At 38.3% G+C, this 22,712-nt stretch overlaps 1 protein-coding gene across 4 annotated transcripts in view; it reads right to left on the reverse strand.

Moving 5' to 3' along the window:
• KASH5 (KASH domain containing 5) overlaps nucleotides 1-22,712 on the reverse strand; it is a 48,179-nt gene that overhangs the window by 23,932 nt on the left and 1,535 nt on the right. For all 4 annotated transcript variants that reach the window (XM_072427196.1, XM_072427197.1, XM_072427198.1 and 1 more), the window contains exons 2-11: nucleotides 21,187-21,349; nucleotides 20,608-20,700; nucleotides 19,293-19,473; nucleotides 16,546-16,601; nucleotides 10,604-10,661; nucleotides 9,637-9,798; nucleotides 8,277-8,394; nucleotides 4,981-5,031; nucleotides 2,584-2,661; nucleotides 360-416 (exon numbers count right to left, since the gene is read on the reverse strand). In XM_072427196.1, the coding sequence (XP_072283297.1) occupies nucleotides 360-416; nucleotides 2,584-2,661; nucleotides 4,981-5,031; nucleotides 8,277-8,394; nucleotides 9,637-9,798; nucleotides 10,604-10,661; nucleotides 16,546-16,601; nucleotides 19,293-19,473; nucleotides 20,608-20,700; nucleotides 21,187-21,337 (1,005 nt within the window). In that variant the 5' untranslated portion in view covers nucleotides 21,338-21,349. The remainder of the gene's footprint in view (nucleotides 1-359; nucleotides 417-2,583; nucleotides 2,662-4,980; nucleotides 5,032-8,276; nucleotides 8,395-9,636; nucleotides 9,799-10,603; nucleotides 10,662-16,545; nucleotides 16,602-19,292; nucleotides 19,474-20,607; nucleotides 20,701-21,186; nucleotides 21,350-22,712) is intronic.

The following is a 22,712-nucleotide window of genomic DNA, read 5'->3' on the forward strand; positions in this document are numbered from 1 at the left end:
TACCTCCATTAAAGCTTCAAAAAGCTGCTTTACGTTTATTTCATTCTCCCTTTCGCTAAAAGTAAGGTCTTTTCATCCAGCCTTTCAGGGAAAAAATATTTGTTTTTATATTTTAAATAATAAATACTTTATTTGTATCAGTCTAAAGTAGCACAGTGATAACTGTACTTCCAATCAGTGTACAGTGAAGTTCATACAGCCAACTCTGTGCTACTTCTGTCTGCTACTGACGAAGATTCTACCCGAAAGAAGACTTGCTTATTAAGGGACCTTCCTCTTAGAGCAGAGAAGTCTGACACAAAATTATGACATCATAAAGTACACTTCACCCTTTCTTCAAGAAAAACTAAGCAACTCACCTGCGCTAAGCAATTCTCTTTCTGTAGGAGTAACCTTTCGTACTCACATACTTGTAGCTGAAAACAATAAAACAATTTGGGTTAGAAATGGGTCACTAAATGCAGCAGACTAATTACACTAGGGAATGCATTTTTTGTTGAGTTAGATCTTACACTTGTTTTTTACTAATTTTGGTTGGTAAATCTAGAAATGTTTTTTGCTATCACATCCAGTTTTTACGATACAGGGTACCCACAATTTTTGTCCAAAAACTTACATATTTTACATACAATGAAAAAATAATGAAACAATAACTTGAAGTTACTGTTTATTTAAATTTCTTTTGTTTATACAAAGGAATTATTGCTTCTCTATGACTTTTTTTTTACAGTAAAACATTTAAAAATGAATCGGATAAGCAGTTAGGGTAATGCCATGATATGTACATCTACCCATCTATCCTGATACCATCCTTTCATTACCTTCAAATCTTGGTGGAATTGTTCACCTTGCTCATCACTGACTGCACCAAGGTCTTCCGGGAAGCTAGAAAGATGGCTATGCAGAAAATACACCTTGATGCTCATATTGCAACCAAGCATTTTGTAGCTCTCCAAGAGTTTATGGGCAATTTCTGTGTAGTTATTTGCTTGTGTTTTTCCAAGAAAGTCATTGACAATGGCTTTGTGATAATGAAGCATTCTTTTCAACTTCTGACATTGTCCTGATGAAATGTTCATCTTTGATGAGCTGCCGAATCTGTGGACCATCAAACACACCGGCCTTTATAATTTCAAATAACAGGCTAGGAAATGCCAAAATGAGGTACTTGAAACAGTCTTCCTCAGTTGGCTAAGCTTTAACGAACTGCTTCATCAGACTCAGTTTCATGTACAGAGGCGCGAATATAATATTCTTTCTATCAACATGTAGAATGTTTGGATCACCTGGTTTTAGGGCAGATCTTGGAGGCCAATTCCTTTTTGTCCAATGCCTCTCATGGGCTTTGCTGACCCACATGCACAGATAACAGGGATACTTGGTATATCCACGTTGCTGACCAAGAAAAAAGCATACCATTTTAAGGTCAACACAGATGACCCAATTGTGTTGGTGATATTGCAACAATTTAATGACTCTTTTTATGTCTGCATATTCTTTACAAAGAGAAACTGAATGGCCAATTGGGACTGACACAAATATATTGCCATTGTGAAGAAAAGTACACTTTAAGCTCCACTTTGAGCTATCAATAAATAGTCGCCATTCAGTTGAGTTATAGATTGGTATTCCCAATTCCTCCATTAAACCAGGTATGTTATGGCAATACACAAAGCAACTGTCTGTTCTAAAATCCCGCAGAAATGCAATTTTTCTGGTTCGAAGGTAAGATACCTTTGTTCCTTTTTTAAAATACTTTTTTTTCACGCAGTCTTGATGCTAGGAGTTCTGAAGCCTTCTTCGATAGTCCAAAAATACGTGCCAAATCACTCGACTCATGCTGATCAAATTCCTTACCAACAGAGTCATCTTCAATATCAAATTCTTAATCATTGTTGTCACCTAGTTCATCATCATAATCATGTTCTTTAAGAGAGGGTAGTGTAACGAAAACAGGCACTGGGATTTCATCTGAATGAGCCACTGGGCGTATAGCCGATGGAAGACTAGGATACTCTATGTTACATTTATTTTTCTTGTTATATCCTGAAATTTTCACTATACAAATGTAACAGTCACTGAAATGATGTCCTGGCTCTCCTGTATACCAAAGGCATCTTATCACATGTTCCCCTTTTCCTCTATCCGTAAACCCTTGACACACTGTTTGCACACCTTATGAAGGGCCCAAGACTTATCTTGATCACCAAGTTTAACTTTTGAAATATGCCAAAAATCTGAATCAGGATTGTTTAGGCACTTACGACATGAAACAGCAGAGCCAGACATGATCTGAAAGAACGGAAATACGTGCGTAAATAGAAAAATAAATGTTGCTTATTCACTACTTAGAGCAGCGCACAACCTCTGACCACTGTCTTGCATGTAAATGAATAGCCTATACAAATCCACGCTACAGTAATCACATTAAAATAAGCGGTAGAGAAAAACCTGACGTGATAGAAAAAAACAAACTGCAATTTCAGAATCAGCATACCTATTTTAGTGTACATAAGCTTAAAAATTGAAGTCAACAAATTTGTTCAAAACTGTTCCCCAGTGTTAGTGACTGAAACCACTTACCACTAGCTTGGTATTTTCAGAACAGATATCATCCAGCTTCCCTTTGGCCCTTTCTTTTTCCATGAGTAGCTTATCACTCTATAGAGAACAAAAATAACTTGGTTCAAGAGCATTGTTAACAGAAAACACATCATACAGATGCTGTTTCGTGGGCCTTGATGACTGGCAGTAGATATGTTTGTAAGAAAACCTCTGCATTTAAAGTGACATCACATTGGCCCCTGAAACTATTTTAGAATACTGTGAGTTTCTTGATGAACTAATAAAAGTTACTGGTATTCTAAAAGAAGATAAAGTTGTACTATAAAAGTTTATTGCCATAAAAAATTTAATTTAAAAAGGCAGAAACAGTTAAAGTCACCCCTATGCTCAAGACACAGTTTTAAGAGAAATAAATCTTGGAAGCGGCAGTACAGAAGAAACTGAGATAGGGTGTAAGGCACAGCAGACATGCACATTGTTGAGATGACTCATAGGGCCTGATTTTTTAAAGCGCTCCAACATTGGAGAAGATAGACTACCAAAAGTCAACGTGGGTGATCCAACAAACATGAAATGGATTTGATCCAGTGCTAAAAACATCTGCCAACTAATAGCAAACGATTGCTCAGGCTTTCCCATTATAGTCTATCTTCTCCAGTCTTGGAGAACTGTATGCACAGAGAGAAGAAATAAAGAGTGGCTTTTTAAAAGCAACGTTCAAAACAAGGTGTTTTTTTAATTGGTGAAATTTGGTCTCCTGACTAGACAAAGTGTACCTGTGCTATACACTAAATAATATAAAAAATAAAAATAAAGCATACAGCAAAACACAATATTGTACTGAGTCCTTGTGTGTTTTTTTGTCTCTTAAACCAACGCGTTTCGCCTATTGGCTTCTTCAGGGGATGTTTTATGGAGACTGATACTAAACAAAAACAGAACCATATAAAAACAGAGAGAAAGAAATCAATCAAAGGTGGAAGCTAAAATCTCAGCATCAATAAACATCAAATAAGCATTAGATAACAATTTCTTGATGATCATTATTAGTGTCAGTACCTTGGCACAACAATCACACCAAACTTCTACAACAGACTGCTCATGCAGCTGACTACAAGCGGAAGAAACTGGCCTCAGCGCTGACTTCATGGACTACAAAGCCAGGCTACAAAACCCTAACACTGCACTCACTGTCATCAAGCAAAATTACTTCTTCGCTATCATACCCTCTCAAGCTTTCAATTCACGTAGCCTCTTCTCAACAATTGACTCAACAATAAAAATGTCAAACTTAAACATTTTGTTTCTGCTCACTGTGCTACTCCAAATATATCCACCCCTTCCACCTCTATATCATCACTAACCCTCTTCAGCCCTTTTACTCTGAATGAAGTCTCCTCAATTCTCTCATCATCTCCATCTACTACCTGTTCTCTTGACTCAATCTACTCTGTGCCCATTCCTCCACCCCGGCCCCGCACTAACCAAACTATTCATCCTCTCCCTTTATACGGTTTTGTACCCCTCTGCTTTCAAACATGCTATGTCATTTGCTTTATACCTGTCTGACTGCTCCTTTCAAGGTTTTTTTTAATGGTAATTCCTCCTTTCCTACTCTCCTACCTGTTGGTATTCCCCAAGGGTCAGTCCTTGGACTGGTTCTCTTTTCTCTCTACTTCTTTATTCGGTCATTTATCCTCCTTTAAGGTTAAGGTTTCATACTGCCTGTCGGTCATCTCATCATGGATGGCTGACAAGCTTCTTAAACTTAACCAGGATTATACAGAGCTCATCATCTAAACCCCCCCCCCCCCCCCACACTTAAACAATCCAACATTTCTAAAATCTGCCCCTACCTGTCTGCAGAGACCACCAAACCCTTTTGTACATGCTTTTGTCAGTTCTCGTCTGGACTACTGTACCATCCTCCTCCTTGGTATTCCACTAACCCAACTCCCTTCTGTACAATCTATTATGAATGCAGCAGCTAGACTTACTCTTCCCACCATTCCTATTATGTTGCATCTCTTTGTAGTTTTCTTCACTGGCTTCTATTTCACTTTAGAATCAAATTGAAGCCCTTGTGCATTTAAATCACTCCACAGTTCTTGTCCCACTTACCTTTCTGCACTGATAGAAAAATACACCCCTTGCCACTCTCTTTACTCCTCCTTCTGACCTACTAATGACATGGTCCCGTTTTCTAGGGCAGCAAACCTTGGCCTTTACTGTGAAGATGATCACTCAACTCATTGTTGAAGTTAATATTTATGTTTATCTTAAGGGATGTGATTAAAATCTTTAATGACCTTGCCAAAAGATCCTGGGAAAAAAATTACAGTCCAGCAAAAGTTTGGCAACTTAAGTTTAAAGAACAATGACTCAGAAAGAGAACCAAAATTAAGATTGTATTACCTCTTCCTGTAAATGCTGCTTCTGACTGCTTAGCTGAAGATTTTGTTTTTCCTGTGGTAAATAAATGACCTCATATATTCACTTCACCATGGCTTTCACTTTTTGTTAAAGCTGCACATATACTGCTGAGACTGAACTATTATGGAGACCTAAACAAGCATTTTATGGAAAGAAATGGGTGCAGGGGGAACAATATTAACCTGTCAAGTTTACCAACCTACCATTGTCTTCCAGACTGCAGCTAGAGAACAGACTTCGATTCACTAAAACAAGAGATTGTTGCTTGAATAAATTGAAAACAGAAAGATTGGGCGACTGTCATGTTATCCCTATGGATACTCTTATAATGTCTGGAGATTTTCTAGGTAGTAGAGTAGTAGATTCAACCAAGGAAAGCAACCCAGTTATTTGAAGAGAGTTTTCTCAGAGTGCCCAGCCTGAAAAAATCTGCTAGTTGAGAGAAAGAAAAGACAGGCTTTTGTAGAGCAAAACCTTTTTTTGTCTTAAAAACTGAACTTTTATTTAATAAATCATTCTAAAAACTAAACAGAGTCCTCCTGCACTGGACCCAGGCTAACACAGGTTCACTGTTCTATACGTCATAGAGTAATTACAGCATATTGGAGCAATGTGTGATTACAGAAACATTTGTTTCTCTTCCCCACATGTTTCACCCCACAGAGCTTCTTCAGGGGATTGGGAGACTTGGTAAGATTGCTGAAACTTTTGACCGGATAGAACAGGCCCTAATGCCGGCTAATGCTCAGGAATGCAATAAAGATAAAACCAAATAATGGTTTGGACGTTTTCAATCTGCAGCTATAGTTGTAGGAGAGAGTTGTTTGATGCTAGGTGGTATTTCAAACCGGGTAGTTAATAGTAGTTATTGAAAAGTCAGAGTGGAAAGATCGATGGTGTTCACCTAATCATATGGGGATAAGTAGTTGCTCTACAGTCTGTAGCTTGTATGTTACAACATATGGTAAATTCTTCAACTTTTTAATCAAGTAACAAAACCTTCAGGTTATAATACTGGATAATTATTGCTGGAATTGTAGAAGATGCATGATGTGGATGCTTGGCAATGTAAGTTAGTTATTTGTTGTGGTAATAGTGGCGGACCGATGGCAGCTGTCTAAAAAAGGACTGTTTAGTTTTTAGAATGATTAATTAAACAAAATTCAGATTTTAGGAAAAAGGTTTTGTCCTACAAAAGCCTGTACTTTCTAAACTGGCTCTGGAAATTGTCTAATAAAAATAAGTAAGTTTGATACAAGCACGCAGAAAAAGGTCACATGCAAAACCCAAACTGTAGAATATGAGCAGCACAGTGGGAATTGGTAATAGAAAAGGTAGATGTACATGGTAAATATCAAGAAAGGGTAAGCAAAGGCAGACCTTTTTGTCAATGAATAAAAAGGGTCCAAGGCAGTAAAATGGGCTACAGAAACGTTGGTGACTGTAGTTGTGATATCACATGATGTAAATCCAAAGAGCTCATATGGGATGTACAGGACTGCAGGCATGGGTCCTGGACAGAAGATATATTTCTCCATTATATAGAGTGTTGGCTCCTTAAACCAGGGTGTTGCTGGGAAAAGAGTCCAGGAGTAGTAAGAGCAACTTTGCAAGTGGTAGCTATGTTTAATTAACTTCAAGACCTTTACTCTGGAGTAGGAAGGAAGGTATTGAGTGGGCCTTCCCACTCCACACAAGTACACCCAGTAGGGAAGTGGAGTTGCAAACAGGCCTGTGTGGAAACAAGTAGAAAGAAGCAGTGTTGTTGCTATATGAAAAGATGTTAATGCTGATTTTATTTATTTATGGACAGTGGAATCCTCACTAAGGACTCACCTGGTGGTAAGCCTATGTAAGCTGCATTTTCTGTTTTGTTTTTGATATATGCTGAAGAAAGCTATTTTGTTTTGGAATACAATAAAGAGACTTGTACTAATAAAACTTGACTGTGTGCTTGCTGCACATGCTAATACCCTTAATATTACATGGATCAGACCTACCTAGTATTTATTTGCCTCTCAAAAGCTCAACAGCCCTTGTTTTTTAGTCAGGTACATAGCATAGAGCTCATTGAGTGTCTAGGGGGCTTCAGTAACAACCTTTATGCTTCTGCAGTAAACCAGAGAAAAAGTGCAATAGGTTTAGGCTGTGCACCTAACTATCACCCCATAAGAAGGATACATTAGTAGGCTGTGACGTGTAATGGGGCATTGCAACCCAGTATAAGAAATGCAATGGGGTATATACTGTGTCTTGACCTACTGTTATAGCTCTCGAGCACCATGGACTGCTAAAAGTAACATTTTATTATGCTATGTTCTGGTGATCAATGATTTTTTAATGTAACCTTTTTTTTTGTTTTGTTTTTGGTATAATGGCATCTATTCTTATAAGCACAAAGGTATAAATGATGGTTGATGCATGCATGAATGTAGTATAGGTTTTTGCAAACCATACTAATTGGTAAATGGTAAGTATTTTTTTCCTCTGTCTTACACTCACATACACTACACAATCCTACTCATATGAACATCAGGCATTACTTCAGCATATGAAAAAGAGCATGATGTCAACTGAATTGTGAAAATAAACTTAATCATATGATTGTTGTATGGCCATATCCAGGTAAATACTTGTTGGTACTTGGAAAGATCTTACCACATGCCAGCTGTGTGCTGTCTAAACAATAATTTTACCTTGTTACAATATACATTGTGGCATCAGTTATTTGATTTACATGCCATCAATAGTGGATTTAAAAGTAAGGTTTGAAATAGGTTTGAAATAGAAAGTATGCAAGGTTGACATACATGCTGCAACCATAATACCAATAAATAAATTATTCTAACTGTACTAAACATTTCATCTTTCTTTTAGCTTTAAAAATGTGTGACTGAAAACATTTGTATTTTTAAAACTGATCTCAAAATCAAACTGATTCCGTCTTCATATGACAAAGAGCGATGCATTCTGTTTATTAACAACAAAGCAAGCTGTCAAAAGGAATTAACACATACAAATTAATCAATAATATTCATAAATACGTCTGTTTACTATGAATAACTGCACTTTTTTAAAAAAAAATCACTTTAGTAGTGACTCTGACATTCATTGAAACATTCCCTGGTGGAGAATCAATTATTGCCATTGAACACATGGCTCTGGAAGATTCTCCACCGGAGAATGTTTTAGTGAACATCAGATTTATTACTTTATAAATAGACGCTTTTGTGCAGGCATAAAAATATGAAAATATTTTTTTTAGGAAATACACCTACTAGCTTTTTCTTCTGAACACACAAAACACTAATTTTTTCTTCAAGATCTTTAGTAAAAGTCTTTATATCTTCAAGTTCACTGTGGATAGATAGGCTTTGTTGCATTGCTTGCTGGGAGCTAAATTTGATATAAATAATACAAAGTTTAGAGGATGTATTACAAACTTGCTTTTATTTCTGGAGTTACACAAACATTTTTTTAGTACCCCCAATATTTGCTCTGGTCAACGTTGTCACTAAATAAAAAAATTGAGAGGATAGCCCACATTTTATTTTAGGACAAAGGGTGAAGGGAAACCGTTTTTAGAACAGGAAGTAAAGAAAAATCTCCCTAGCACAGGGCAAATACAACACAACACAATAAACTGATGGGGTTTGGACCCTTCTCTTCTGTATTCCTATTTTGCTTTACATATATTTTACAGCCATACAGTAAATAAATACTTAAAGTATATTTCACCCCCCTCCAATCCACACCACAATAGTATATATAGAGGATAACATGCTAATTTTACACAACATATCATTAAAGTAATATTTTTCATTCAGAAACTGAAATGCCATTTACTTGGTTGCTATATTCATCCTCTAAAGAAAATACTGGTCGACTGTGGGATGGTTACCTGGAGCCTGTTGTGAGTCACTGACCCTTTCTGAGTCAGATCTAACTTCCCCTATTCACTTGAATGGGACAGGTTGGAACTGTGGTTGTACCTGCAGCAGAACCCCGTAGCTCACTACGGTTCTAAAATGGCCCCCAAGCGTATGGAGTATATATAACATAGGTTCACACATCAGATTATGTGAGTAGTCAGCTTTTTACTGTTGACTTTGCAACCTAGTCTGTTTGTTTCATGTAAAGTCACCCAATTAGTACGAAAAAAAACTGTGAACTTTACTGTGACATATTAAAGTGTAATTACATCTTAGAAAATATGGGCATCATGGTAGGCCCAGTGGCTAGCACTCTTGCCTTTGCTGCACTAGGGTCTCAGGTTTCCTCTCACCTCCTAAAATATGCAATTAAGTAATAGGTAATTTTGTACAGACTTCATATATAGTCATAAAAATGACTATATGGAGGCATATGCTCTGCATCACATAATGTGTTGTGTGTGTTTACCTGCTTAGTCGAAGCATCAACTAAACTAGTTTATATGGACTTACCGGTATAAACCTTATGTTCAGACATAAGAATGGGTAAAGTACTACATAACAATAAATAAATGTTCTACTACTTTTTAAAAAAAAAAAATTTACAACCTGATGATTGTGTGGTCACTACATGCACACAATCATCATATTAGCATCCTTGCAAAAATCTGTATTTACCGTTTTGTCATTATGTCTATAGACACACCTTTTCAGCTTGCTTTTGATCTCCGCTATTTCCTCAGTCAAGCAAGCATTAGTCTCCTCAGCTAACTCCAGATTCTTTTGCAGCCTGATTTTCTGATCAGTTAATTTCTTGTTAATAAACATAAGATCAGCAACTTTGCCTATTAGATCAGCCTGTTCTCCCCTATTATAAAATCAGAGAAGGAATAAAAAAAAAACAAATCTTTTAGTAAATTACCTAAAATACTTTAATAATCAGCTCACATCAGTTGTGTTTTAGTTCACCCAAATTAAATAAACAAAAAATTGAACAAGTCTAATAGTAGGTACTGCCTAACTTTATATTTATGTATTTTCCAGACAAGGTTCTTAACCCGAATTTAGTATGTTTCTGTGCATTCTATAGTATCTTTTCTGGCATGACTTGTATGGCCCTATGGAAGATGCGGCATTATAATTGTATTAATAAATATATAAAATAATAGTAATACCGGTATTTATTAAATTATTATTTTTTTAATAATAACATAATAATAAACATAATAATCAATAAAGACTTCATAAAGCATATATATTCATGCAGTCCTGAATGTTAGCTGCACACACACCTACTGTTGATTGCTAAATGCTTACAGGTGCCATCAGAAAACAGATCTGTTATCCAACTCAGTACACAATCATTGTACTGCTCTATAGACCAATAAAGTCTACAACAGAGGTTTGTTCTGTCGGTCTGGAAATTTCTAAGTTGGTACAGCCTATGGTTCAGCGCTGTAGGGCTGTCTTTAATGAACACGCAATCTAGTACAAGCATAAAAGTTTATGTTACCTGTCTTAGGCAACAATAATGCCAACAATAATAAATTCCTGACCACAATCTAATGTTTATAGCCAACCCATTTTAGAAGCTATGTCAAAAAGACTTTTTACCACACAAATACAGTGTCTGCTTTTTGTCAGTCAGCATTGTACAACTGCTTTGCTCTTACGTGAAGTTCTGCACATGACCACTGTATCTCTCCAGCTGTTCTGTACTATATTTATTTTCTATGGACATAAAAACAACAAAAATAAATTTAGAATATTCTACATCAAGTGCAGACATGATTACTTATTTATCCAGTCATTATTAATACTCCTACTATAACTATACAGACTCAGAAGTGTTAAAAAAACCCATAGTGCTCTAGTACCTCAGAAATTTGAACTGTCCAAAATAAATGCTAATGTGTAAGGGGTCAGTTCACTGAAGAGTAAAAGATCTAGGAGGCACTACACTAAGAGCTGTACAGTGATGGTACACAGAGGTAGACCCAGCAGTCAAACTGACAAACAACAACTAAAGTGAGGCCCACAGCCGGGAATAAGCGTAGGGCATGCATACACACTTTATAGGGGCACGGCGTGGTTGCGGTATGAAGAACAATTTCGTCAGCACAAAGCTATTCGGCCGTCCTTGAGATGGGACCGTAAAGACATAGGTCTTTGGATGCGGATTATGTCTTTTGGGAGGCCTGGGGGCGTGCAGTCCTTTCAAGGGGGGGGGGTAAGAAAAGAGGGATATGCTGGCTCTATAACGAGGGTACCTGCAAATTCAGTGGAGGCTGTCATTCTCGCCACGAATGTTCAGGATGTGGGGGAAACCATGGGCTTGCGCGGTGCTTTAAACAAGGGGGGAGATGGATTTGGAAAAGGGCAGGACGCCAGTGATCATCGCAAGAATGCGCCCCTTCCTCGGTAGGTATCCTAATAGGTCGGTGATAAAAAATGCTGGAAGATGGATTTGCGGAAGGGTTCCGCATTCCATGCAATTTGGCGGCAATTCCGGCAGAACCTAAGAATTTACGATCGGTGTTGAGATACCCAGCGGTGGTTTTGGAGAAACTGGCAAAGGAGTTTGGGGAGGCCTTTCAAAGACCCGCGGCTGGAAGGTTTAGTGATTGATTGGGCGGGCGGAGAGTTCGGTTTGTAGTGTTTTGTTGGGAACGTTGGAGCATGTGGCTGAGAGATTCGGGGTACTGCTAGCGGGAGAAAAAAAAGAGGGCCCTTGGACGACCATCACATTTTTGAGTAAAGAGTTGGATTCTCGGGCTTTGGAGAGTAGGTTGCCTCAGGACAAGCTAGTGGCATTTGCAGTTGAAGGATGTGCAGTCATTGTTTGGAAAATTACATTTTGCATGTAGGGTGGTCAGGATGGGTAGAATCTTTTGTCGTGGGTTGGCGGCTGCTACGGCTGGGGTTAAGTCCCCAAGGCATTTTGTACGCTTGTCAAAAGAAGTTAGGTTTGATTTGCAGGTGTGGAAGGTGACTCTTTCAATGGCAGGGCTATGTGGTTAGAAGGGCCAGTGGCAGCTATGGATTTAGAGTTGTTTACGGATGCGGCAGGCTCCATGGGTTTCAGGACATAATTTCAGAGTAAGCGGTAAGTGGGGGCATGGCCGCAGGAGTGGGTGGAGGCTAAGTTGGTAAAGAACTTGGTGGTGTTAGAACTGTTCCCTATCATGGTGGCGGTTGATTTATGGGGAAAGGCTCTGGCGGACAAGAAGGTGAAGCTTCATTGTGATAACCTAGGCGTAGTGCAGGCTATTAATAGTTTGTCAGTTTCGTCAGAGCCGGCAGTGTGGTTGTTGCGGCATCTGGTGCTGAAGTGTCTGCAACATAACATTTATTTGTTTGTGAGCCATATTCCTGGGGTGAGTAATGTCATAGCTGGTGCATTATCTTGTTTCCAGTGGTTTTGACAGACAGACAGGTTTTGCATTTTGGTGCCGGAGCTGGAGCAGCGCGGGGAGCCTTGTCCGGAGGTGTTGTGGAAGCCTGCAGTGGATTGATTGGTAATACGATCTGACGGTTGTTGAGTGAGAGGACTTGGGGGACCTATGCGGCAGTTTGGAGAGAATGGGATCGGTTATGTGAGCAGTTAGGAGGGTTGGAGGCCGGGGGTGGAGCCAGTACATTTGCTTTTGTTTTGGCTGGCTCAGGACTTTACAAAAGGGGTGTCTGCTGCTTTTATTAGGAAACTTGCTGGGATGGCCTTTTATTGTAAGCAAAAGCGGGGCAAGGATTTCACTAAGGAATTTGTTGTAAGGCAGGCGGTTAAGGGTTACGGGAAGGGGTCCGGTTCGACGTCTGGCAGGGGGGGTTTGTTTTCAAGATGTCTGGTCATTCAGAGTTCCAAAACTGATCGGCTTGGGCAGGGTTTCAGGGTTCAGCTGTTTAAGATGGAAGGGTCCACCGTCTGTCCAGTTTGGGTGGTGGAGGAGTTTCTCTGGGGGAGGCAGCAGTTGGGGGGCTAGTGTTGGTTTACGAAGACAAACTTTTTGTCCCATTCTCAGTTGATAGCAGTCTTTAAAAATGTTTGGTTTACATGGGTAGGGACCCGGGGGGGCTATTAGTCTCACTCCTTTCGGATTGGGCCAGCCACCGAAGCGGCTGGATGGGGGTTGGGGGAACGGATAATTGGGCAGATTGGGGGCTGGGAGTCAAGGCGTTTTCAGCTGTATGTGCGGCCGCACATTTTGTGAAGGGATTCGGGAGTTGTTTTTTTATAGGGGGATGGTTGTTACTGGTTTGTTTTTGTGTTCTAGGTGTGCGCCCCTGCTTGGTGTGGATAGTGGGGCATTCCTTTGTGTGGTGGGGTGCCAAGAGGGCAGAATTTCAGCCTGAAGGACAGCAGCTTGGCTTCTCCAGGGAGGAGGCTACAGTGCAGTGGCTAGGAATTCCCAGGATGTTATGGAGCAGAGTGGTGCTGAACATCAGAAGATTTGCGTTGTGGTATGTAGTAGTTATCTATGTCGGGGGTAACGATTTGGGTCGTAAATCTATGCTAATTAGAGATGTCAGGCTTGATTATCTGAGAATGAAGGTGGAGTTTCGAGGGCTAGTTATAGTCTGGTACGATATAGTGGCCAGAACCACCTGGAGAGGGGCGCGTTCGGTAGACAAGTTGAACAAGGCCAGGGTTAAGGTGAAAAGAGAGGTGGGCAGGTTTGTGGCCCGGAATAGGGGGGATTGTGGTTGGCCATAGGGAATTGGAGGAGGAGACCAGTGAGTTTTTGCGCAATGATGGAGTTCACCTCAATGCTGTAGGTATTGATTTGTGGTTTTTGGGGTTGCAGGATGGCATCCAGCGAGCCCTTCGGGTGTGGAGAAGAGCTCAGGCATGTGGTATCCCGCCTGAGCGCTGTGGCGGTTGGGGTTTAGGAGGGTAAGAGTCCTGTTGGTCATTTGGGAGGGCAACCCAGTGGTTGGATGCACAGTTAAAAGGTTATGGTGTGGCCCCTGAGGCGGTGTTGGGTGGCTAGGGGCCAGGGTGTGTTTAAAACATAAAAGATATTTTGTTTAAAGCGGACTTTACCTTTCCTAGACCTGCAGCCTGGTGGTTGTGAAAAGTGAATTTGGTTGCGATATAGTGCAATTGGGCACAGGAATTTAAATGGGGTTTTTGGTTATAAGTTTATTTTTGTAATTGGTTGGGAAAAGGTTTATAGGTACAAGTATTGCAATTAATATAGTAATGGTATTTTAATAGTATGTGTTTTCGTTGTTAATTTATGTTGATTTAGGTTAAAACATGTTATTTATTTGATGTTTTATTTATTGGTATTTATTAAGTTATTGTTTATTTAAAGTTATGTGAAGGGTTAAATAAGTATTGTTACAGGACTGTATAGAACTAGAATTAACTAGAACTAATGTGAAGCCAAATACTTGTATAAGCTTAATTTTCATATAAGGAGTTGTTTTTCTTCTTTTTCTGTCTACTCAGTTTAATTGTAACCTTGTAACCTGATGGCGAAATTTCGAAATGTTTTTATGCAAGGTTTGCCTTATCAAATAACACTGTTTTTGGCCAGAGGTTGGTGGCTGTGGAGGCTGTGTGTGTGGCGGCAACGTCCTTCTATGTGTATCTATGTGTATAAAAACCTGTTTTGTCAGAATAAAGATTAGAGAATATTCCCAAGACCATACTGTGCGTGTGTGTTATTGGGGTATCTCTCCAGACATCTGTCTCCATGGGTAACGGAGAAGTCAAGGTGCATTCGAGGAACTAGAAGTATAAGCAGATCCTTTCATTATGTTTTGGTAATAAATTGGCTGCTTGCCAGCCATTTTAAATCCAAAAGGGTGTCAGAGTGTTTTTGGGGGGATAAGAGGCTAGTAGGCGAATTTGGTAAGAGGTGCGGGAAAAAATTTTTAGGTGTGGGAAAAGTTTTGTGCATTTAAATTTAGGTGCGGGAAAGTTTCGGGATCCAAACTACCCTAGTCAAGGCTTGGTTTATTAATACACAGTAACAATGAGATTAAAATGTATTTTGGTTCAGCATGTATGAATGAGGCCAACAAAGGATACTTGAAAATGTTATTCATAATTATATTGGAGCTGCCCCAACCACCTCCATAAACTTAAATTGAAGCTGCTGTTTACCACAGTTACCACCTTTTTGGTTTCAGGCATTCCAGATAGAGATAGCCAATAAAATACAGAAAGTTTATATGCAAATGTAATGAAACTTAAAACTGAGCAAATCAAATGCTGTACCTGCAGAGTTTTAATTTCAAGTCAGTGTGATTTTAAAAATTGCATGTGATTCGCAAAAATTAGAATTTTTTGTATCTCATTTTTCATCATTTCTACATCTGAAAGAGTGGAAAATAGGGGAAAATGCACTGTTTTGATGCTTTGCAAGGAAATGCTTGCCCAACAGCCTAGTGTTTACTGTCTGTTACCATTCCTGAGCATCTGGTGATTGCCAGTAGATGTCCAGGAGCAGTAAACACAGTGATTTTTTAACACTAGTGTAAACTATTCCTGTCTGTTCATGTAAAAATCAAAGAACTGACTTTTGATCTGGGCAGTTCCAGCAAACAAAATTACTCCTATATCTAGCATCTAGTATATCTAAACAAAAGAAACATGGAATATACTGCAGCTTACCAGTCACTGGATGCTGTAAAAGTGGTGGCTGCATTACTTTTGTTCAGGCATTTTCTCCTTTATTTTTACATGGTGGTCCTGGCAGTAAATTACTTCCTTGTACTAGGCTAACAGCTAACAGTACTGTGTCTGTGGCTACTCTCCTGGTTTGGACTGCAAACACCTACGCCTCTCCTCTCCATTATAGAGGGATATGAGGAGGTTTGTAGTTCACAGAAGAGAGCTGGGAAAACTGTGTAAGGATCAACAGGTGTACAAAATAAACTTAGGCTGAAAAAACTCATACAGTCTTTAAACCTAAGGACTAGTATGCAGTAATATTTTATATTTTTATATATATACCTTACACCTTTTCGTTAACTCTCATTTAGTTCTGAATTCCCCCCCTCCATTTCTTAGTTGCACATAAAACAAAATTTACAAAATTGGAAAAATCCATTTCAACTGTAAGTAACTGTAATGTGCATTGTAAGACAAACAACATTTTTATGTATCTGCCACTTCAGATGCGCAAAAGGCAGCAGCAGACTATAGCTATGTACACACATCAGAAACATACATTGTCTGAAATAAATAATCATGTTCATGTTGGACGAGAATCTGATGTGTACAGCGGTCACCTGATGCCGGTCATGGATACCTTACTGCGGATTCATTACCGGCGATCGGGAACAACTGCTATTCAAGACAAGGGAGGAAAGCTCACGCGCTCAACCTTCCCCTTCTTCATAGAACAGAACAGGTGCTGTGTGTACATACAGTATGTTCTTTCCTCTGTCACTGAAAAAGATCATAAAATAGTTTTTCCAGATATGGAAAAATTACATGCATAAGAGTAAGAACACACAGAGTGGAGTAAAAAAGCATAGAAGTATAGATATACTGTAGGTTACATATTATGTCTGCAATCCAGTGAACCTGTTACTTTTTCCTGAATATGGTGTGGTTTTAAGTCCAAAGTGGGACTGTCAATCTTCTTTGCATCATACTTACCAAAGGGTTGTTCTGGATCTTTGATAAAAACATCATCCAGTGGCATCTTCAGATTCCTAGATAATGAAAAAATACTATTTAAAGCCCAGATTTTTATTTTTATTTACATTTTTTTAACCTACAGGTAAAGTCTAAACTTTTCATACACTTAAAATGAAGTCTAAGAAAGCTCACATTATAATTATTCCACAGATATTATACTAACAAATTATACATTTGGCGTATCATTTAGAACATCTACCCTGTATATACCCGTGTATAAACCGATCCCCGTATAAGCCGAGGTACCCTTTTTTACCTTGGAAAACAGGAAAAAATGATTGACTCGCGTATAAGCGTAGGGTGGGAAATGCTGCAGCATTTCTGGCAAGCTCCTGGCAAGTTTTAATATTCAAAATAAAAACCAATAAATCATCTGTGGGGCATCAGTGGGGTATATGTTTTTAAATATTTATTTCGATATTACTAGCAGGGCTCACTGTGCTTAGAGTTAAAAAGTACTATATACAGTAGTACTTCAGTTTCCCTGCAAGAATTTCAGATCGAATGTTCAATACAGGGACTGCAGTACACTGTTTGGCCACTGTTTTCTTGGTGCTGTTCTGCAGAAACAGCTCTTGTATAGTGAATACACGCTGAGACGTCCCTGCTGCCTGGAACTGTGCCTGAAGACCGCGGTGCTGCAAAAGGAAGGCTGTGTGAGCAGGTAAGTATAACTGTCAACTTGTACTGGGCTCAAACCTGACTGGCGTATAAGCCGAGGGGGACTTTTTCAACACATTTTGGGTGCTGAAAAGGTTAGCTTATGTGCGGGTATATATGGTACTTTATGCAGGGCAAAAGTAACTTATTCAAACAATGGGTCTGACTTATTAAAGCTCTCTAAGGCTGGAGAAGATACATTTTCATCAGTTAACCTGGGTGATCCAGCAAACCTGGAATGAATTTCTTAAACAGCTTTTACTACTTATTAGCAAATATTTGAAATCCTGGACCAGATCCATTCAATGTTTGCCAGATCACCCAGGTTCACTGGTGAAAGTGTATCTTCTTCAGCCTTGAGAGCCTCAATAAATCAGCCCCCATGTTCACAGGCAGATATTTTCACTTTGTGTTGAATATATCACAAATTCAGGAGGTTCACAACAGACAGTTTCCTATTAGCCTAACTGAAGTCAACATGTGGATGTTGATTAAGACCTATGATCAAACCAATCACTGCATATCTGTAAAACATAAAAAAAAATCAAAAGAAATCAGCCTAGACCTTAGAATAAAATTGTGGACCTCCAGATATCTGGTTCATCCAAAACAACACATTCAATACAACCCAAATGCTTGAAGGTTCCACATTCATCTGTACTAATTATATGTAGAGTGTAAACACTATAGGACCACTAAGCCATCATACAACTTAGGAAGGCACAAAAAAGTGGAACTCCAGAAGAAACAGGTAGATAAGAATCTATATCCACAGTAAAAATAGTACAAAACCATTATCACCTAAAAGTTGCTCAGTAAGGAAGAAGCCACTGCTTCAAAAGTTCCCATAAGAACCCGGACTGTAGTTTGCAATGGCACATGTGGACTTTTTAGAGATTAGTCTTTAGATCAATGAATCCAAGGTCAATCCTTTCGGTCACAGTGACCATCATTTTTTTGGGGAGGAAAAAGGGGGAGGACAAAGAACAGCATCCCAACTGTCAAGCGTTAGGTTAAGAGCATTATGTTGTGAGGGTGTTTTGTTGCAAGAGGGACTTCATGAGGAAGAAAATATAGATTTCCTGCAGCAACTTCTCAAGAGCTTAGCAAAGGAAGCCCAGTTGCAAATGGGTGTTTGAAATGGATAATTACCCCAAATATACTTTCAAAGAGGTGGCAAAATAACTTAAAGTGGAACTAAACCCAAAATCAAAAAAACACATTTATCTTTAATCCTGCAGATTTGTTTATATGTCTGAAAGCTTCTTCATTTTGGGTCCCGCGTCGTCCCCGTATCTGTCTTCAGCCCAGCTCAGAGAAGCGCCGGGTGCCGACATCCTCTTCTTTCTTCTTCTGCCTTCTTCTTCCTGTGATACCCGATCTCACACAGAGCAGGGGCGAGATCGGTTGACATAAATTGGGCTCAGTGTCATTGATAAAAAGGGCTCCTTCTGCGCATGCCCTGATCTCGGAGCAGCCAAGAGCCTTCTGGGATGGGTGACGTAGGTATCCTGGGAGGCTTTGCGCTCCCATTCTGTCTTGATTGCCGCGACAATACTACAAAGTGTGTGTTCACTTGTGACCAAAGTGTGATATAATCAGTAAAAAGTGAAACAATCTGCTTGTGAATTTGAACGTCTGGGAAGAAATCACTTTTGACTTGCACATATTCTATACGATATGCCAAATTTATAGTTTGTTAGTGTAGTGTTTACTGTTGTGGAAATCTAACTTCAAAATAATGTTTATATAATATAATAATGTTTCCCATGGAATCCAGCAAATTTTATTAGAAGTATAAAAAAAAGGTAATTAGACATAATAAAGAAAAATAGTAATGTATAGCAAATAAATTTTACAGTTGAAGTCAGAAGGTTACATACACTAGGGGTGAAGTTTCTTTCCCACTATCCATCCTATCCATCATATTCTACAAAAGTGGAGGTGAAGTGGTTCTGCTCAATATTTGTACGATACTGGAATTTTGCCAACAGTTCATACCTAACATACTCAACAGAATCGTTTTAGATCAGATTGTCACAAACCTGTCCTGACAACAGCCGGCTATCCACTGGGTCATAACTGTCCGAAATGTCTGCAGATCTACAAGAATGTCCTTATCATCGGGATCGAACATCTTACGGAGAGCTACAAGACGATTTCCATCACGGCTTGCATCAGTCACACTCTTTAAGTAATCAATAATCTGGATCACTGACACCTTTCCTATGAACACAATCATTCAAAGTATATTTTTAAATATAATCTTGTTTTCTTGTTAACATCTTTGCAGGCCTCCTAGTCTTAGTATGTTTGAGATACAAAAAAGTCAACCAAATTTGATTAAATAAGCTTAATACATAAACTGGTGCATAGTATACACATGGAAACTCTGAAATGCATCCCGAAAAAGAAGACTGGTACAAGAGTTTAGCGATTAGTAAATATCTTCTTTTTAGAAAAGTAAAGCTATACCTCAATCTATACATCTTTTAATAAAAGAAATACCAGCCAATACCAATTTCCAGACCACATACAATTTTGTTCCCTGTATACAGTAGATGTTGAAGACAGCCAAGTAAGAAACAAAAATGGAGGCTGACATTATCTCAAATCAAACAGTACAGCTGTACTGATTAATTCCAGATGAGTGGCACAAAGAGGCTTTCATACAATCCTAGAAAAAGTGGGATGTATTTGAAAGCAGATAAACATTACATGAGTAATTTCTTCACGCGTTCTTTAGGAATATGCTAAAATGTAGGTTGTAATAATCATTTAAACCTTATAACTACTTTTTATACAGTATGTTGGCTCTAGGTACAGCTCCCCTTAAGATGCATACATCATTTACAATTGTTTGCAGTGACAGTAGAAAGAAGGACGCACTTGCTGTACTCACAGTAACATTCAGTTCTCTAAATAGGGGAGGATTTGTGGGAGGCATTGAAAATGACAGTGGTCTTACCCAGTTGGTCACGTAGTGATACACCACTTCACCATATCACTACTGCACATTTCCAATCTTCTACATCACTACTGTAAAACTTTAGGATAATCAAAACTTTTTTGTCCAGACCAAACTCTTAAACATTTTTTATGTACCAATTTACTCAACAATATTTTTTTTACCACTTTGCACACTGACATGACTTTTAAAGCACATATGCAGCATTCATATAGTATTTTGTACCTAAAATACCCTAAATTTATGTTTGTATATTAGGCAGAGAAACAGTCAAAATACATTTTTTCAGTCAAATCATATTTTTTATAATTAAATATTCCAACGCAATATTTCAAACAAGTAAACTATATAAAAAAAACTATGCCAATGTAAAAAAATAAGCAATTTCTTACCATTTCCTTCTGAATCACACTCTAGAAAAGCACTATTGAGCATTTCCTCTTCAAAAGACAAATCGGCTGCTTGTGCACTGTAATTATGGGAATCTAAACAGGGATTTTAAAGAAGCTTTTTTAGCATTTAGCTACTTTTCTATTATCTATTATTACTTAGCATTACTGAACCTTCATGACAGCTTTCAAAGAAGTATTCATCATAAATACTATAACATCAATATTCCCAATAACAATATAATGCATATGTCAAAACAACTTTTTGGTGTAATATAGGCCAAATCATTAACACTTTAATGTCCACATATAAAGCAAATGATCTGGTGCCCAATAGTATTCCCAAAATAACTAGATGTCAAAATCGAGCATGTCAAAATGAGGGTCCTAGTATTTAAAAAAAGATTTGGTCAATAAAGTAAAAGGATTTCAGCCACTTCTGGTAACAATGATCAAAATTTACTTGCAGTCTCTTAAACTCAAACAAAAAGAAATCAAGCAAAATTTACTGGTGGTATCATGTGCTGGTGCTTACCAATACCTAACTCCAGGCAATGATTTGAAAGTTTATTGGTAACATACCCCCATGACTATACTGCAGTTCTTTTTCTGTGTCCCAGAAGTCTGAGGTCGAATTCTGATGTCTATCACACACAGTTGGTAAATCTTTATGTTGTTCAGAGGAAATCCCTGCATCCGTTGATGTAACGTTGGGAGAGATTTTAGCAGACATTTCTTACCAGTGCTGAAAAAAAAATGTTTAAAACTGAGAAGCAATTCAAATCAAAAAAATATTTATATTCCTTATTATGGGGATTGTTAAGTGGTCATCCATGCATCGGATACATAAATGTGTCCGTATCCAGCAGAGGGAGGGGAGAAGTAAGGAACCTTTATGCATGACTGAAGTGGCAGGGAGTGGGGGTTCATAGCAAAAGTTCAAGAAAGCAAACAGGTAATACCAGGACTTTATAGGGGTTGGGGGTGAAAGAGCTGTCCACAAAAAAAAAAAGGGAAAGCAATATTTTGCAATTTTAAAAAATATGCCTTACTACTCAGAATTTTTTTTTAATGTGAGTTATAACTGAGTTTTAACTGACTTGAATTGCTACAAAATATATACAGTACTTTGATTTTTTTAGATTAGTTAATAGTTCCATAGTTCTAATTGTTAAGCTAACTCATATGTCATCAGTAGCTACCTAACCTTTTTCAGCATATCAGATCTATGATATCTGAGGACATGGGGCAGATATATACTGCTGTATGGTGGAGGGCAGAGAGCTGTATATGTGGATGCTGTATGGTGGAGAGGTGATAGCTGTATATGTGGATGTGGAGGGGTGAGAGCTTTATGTGTGAATGCTGTATGGTGGAGGTGGTGAGAGCTGTATGTGTGGATTGCTGTATGTTGGAGGTGGTGAGAGCTGTTTATGTGGATATTATATATACAGTATATATATATATATATATATATATATATATATATATATACATACTAGCTGATTACCCGGCATTGCCCGGGTATTTATTTATTGCAATGTTATGTTATACAGGAAAAGGAATCAAATAAAGCTTTAGTGATTTTCTTGTCTACGGTGTTGTTTCATTTTTTTGCCTTTGATTGGATTTTGCCAATTGCCTTACATTTTCTCGAAGGCATTATTAAAGGCAGAAATTTGTAAAAGAGTCCAAAAAAAAGTATGTAAAAATATAAGCAAAAGGCACACTGTCGCTGAGCAATACATACACCCATACACATATACATATATACATGCAAATTTACCTCTGACATATACCACGGTGCTGTACAAAGATCAGTGGTACACTCACATGAGTCTAAGTCATATGTCTAGCAAGTTTGGTTGAAATGTGTTTTCGAGTGATGGTGGAACATACATACATACATACATACATACACACATACATACATACACACATGCACACACACATACGTACATATATCCAATTTTATATATATATATATATATATATATAAATTTCTTTATCTCTGACATATACCATAGTGCTGTACAATGAAACACTGAGCTAGACCCATCAGTCTCTGTACAGAGGAGCTGACACACTAGTGTCCCCCCACAGTCACA

The sequence above is a fragment of the Pyxicephalus adspersus genome, chromosome 11, assembly GCF_032062135.1.
Source record: "Pyxicephalus adspersus chromosome 11, UCB_Pads_2.0, whole genome shotgun sequence".
In the NCBI taxonomy this organism is placed as follows: domain Eukaryota; kingdom Metazoa; phylum Chordata; class Amphibia; order Anura; family Pyxicephalidae; genus Pyxicephalus; species Pyxicephalus adspersus.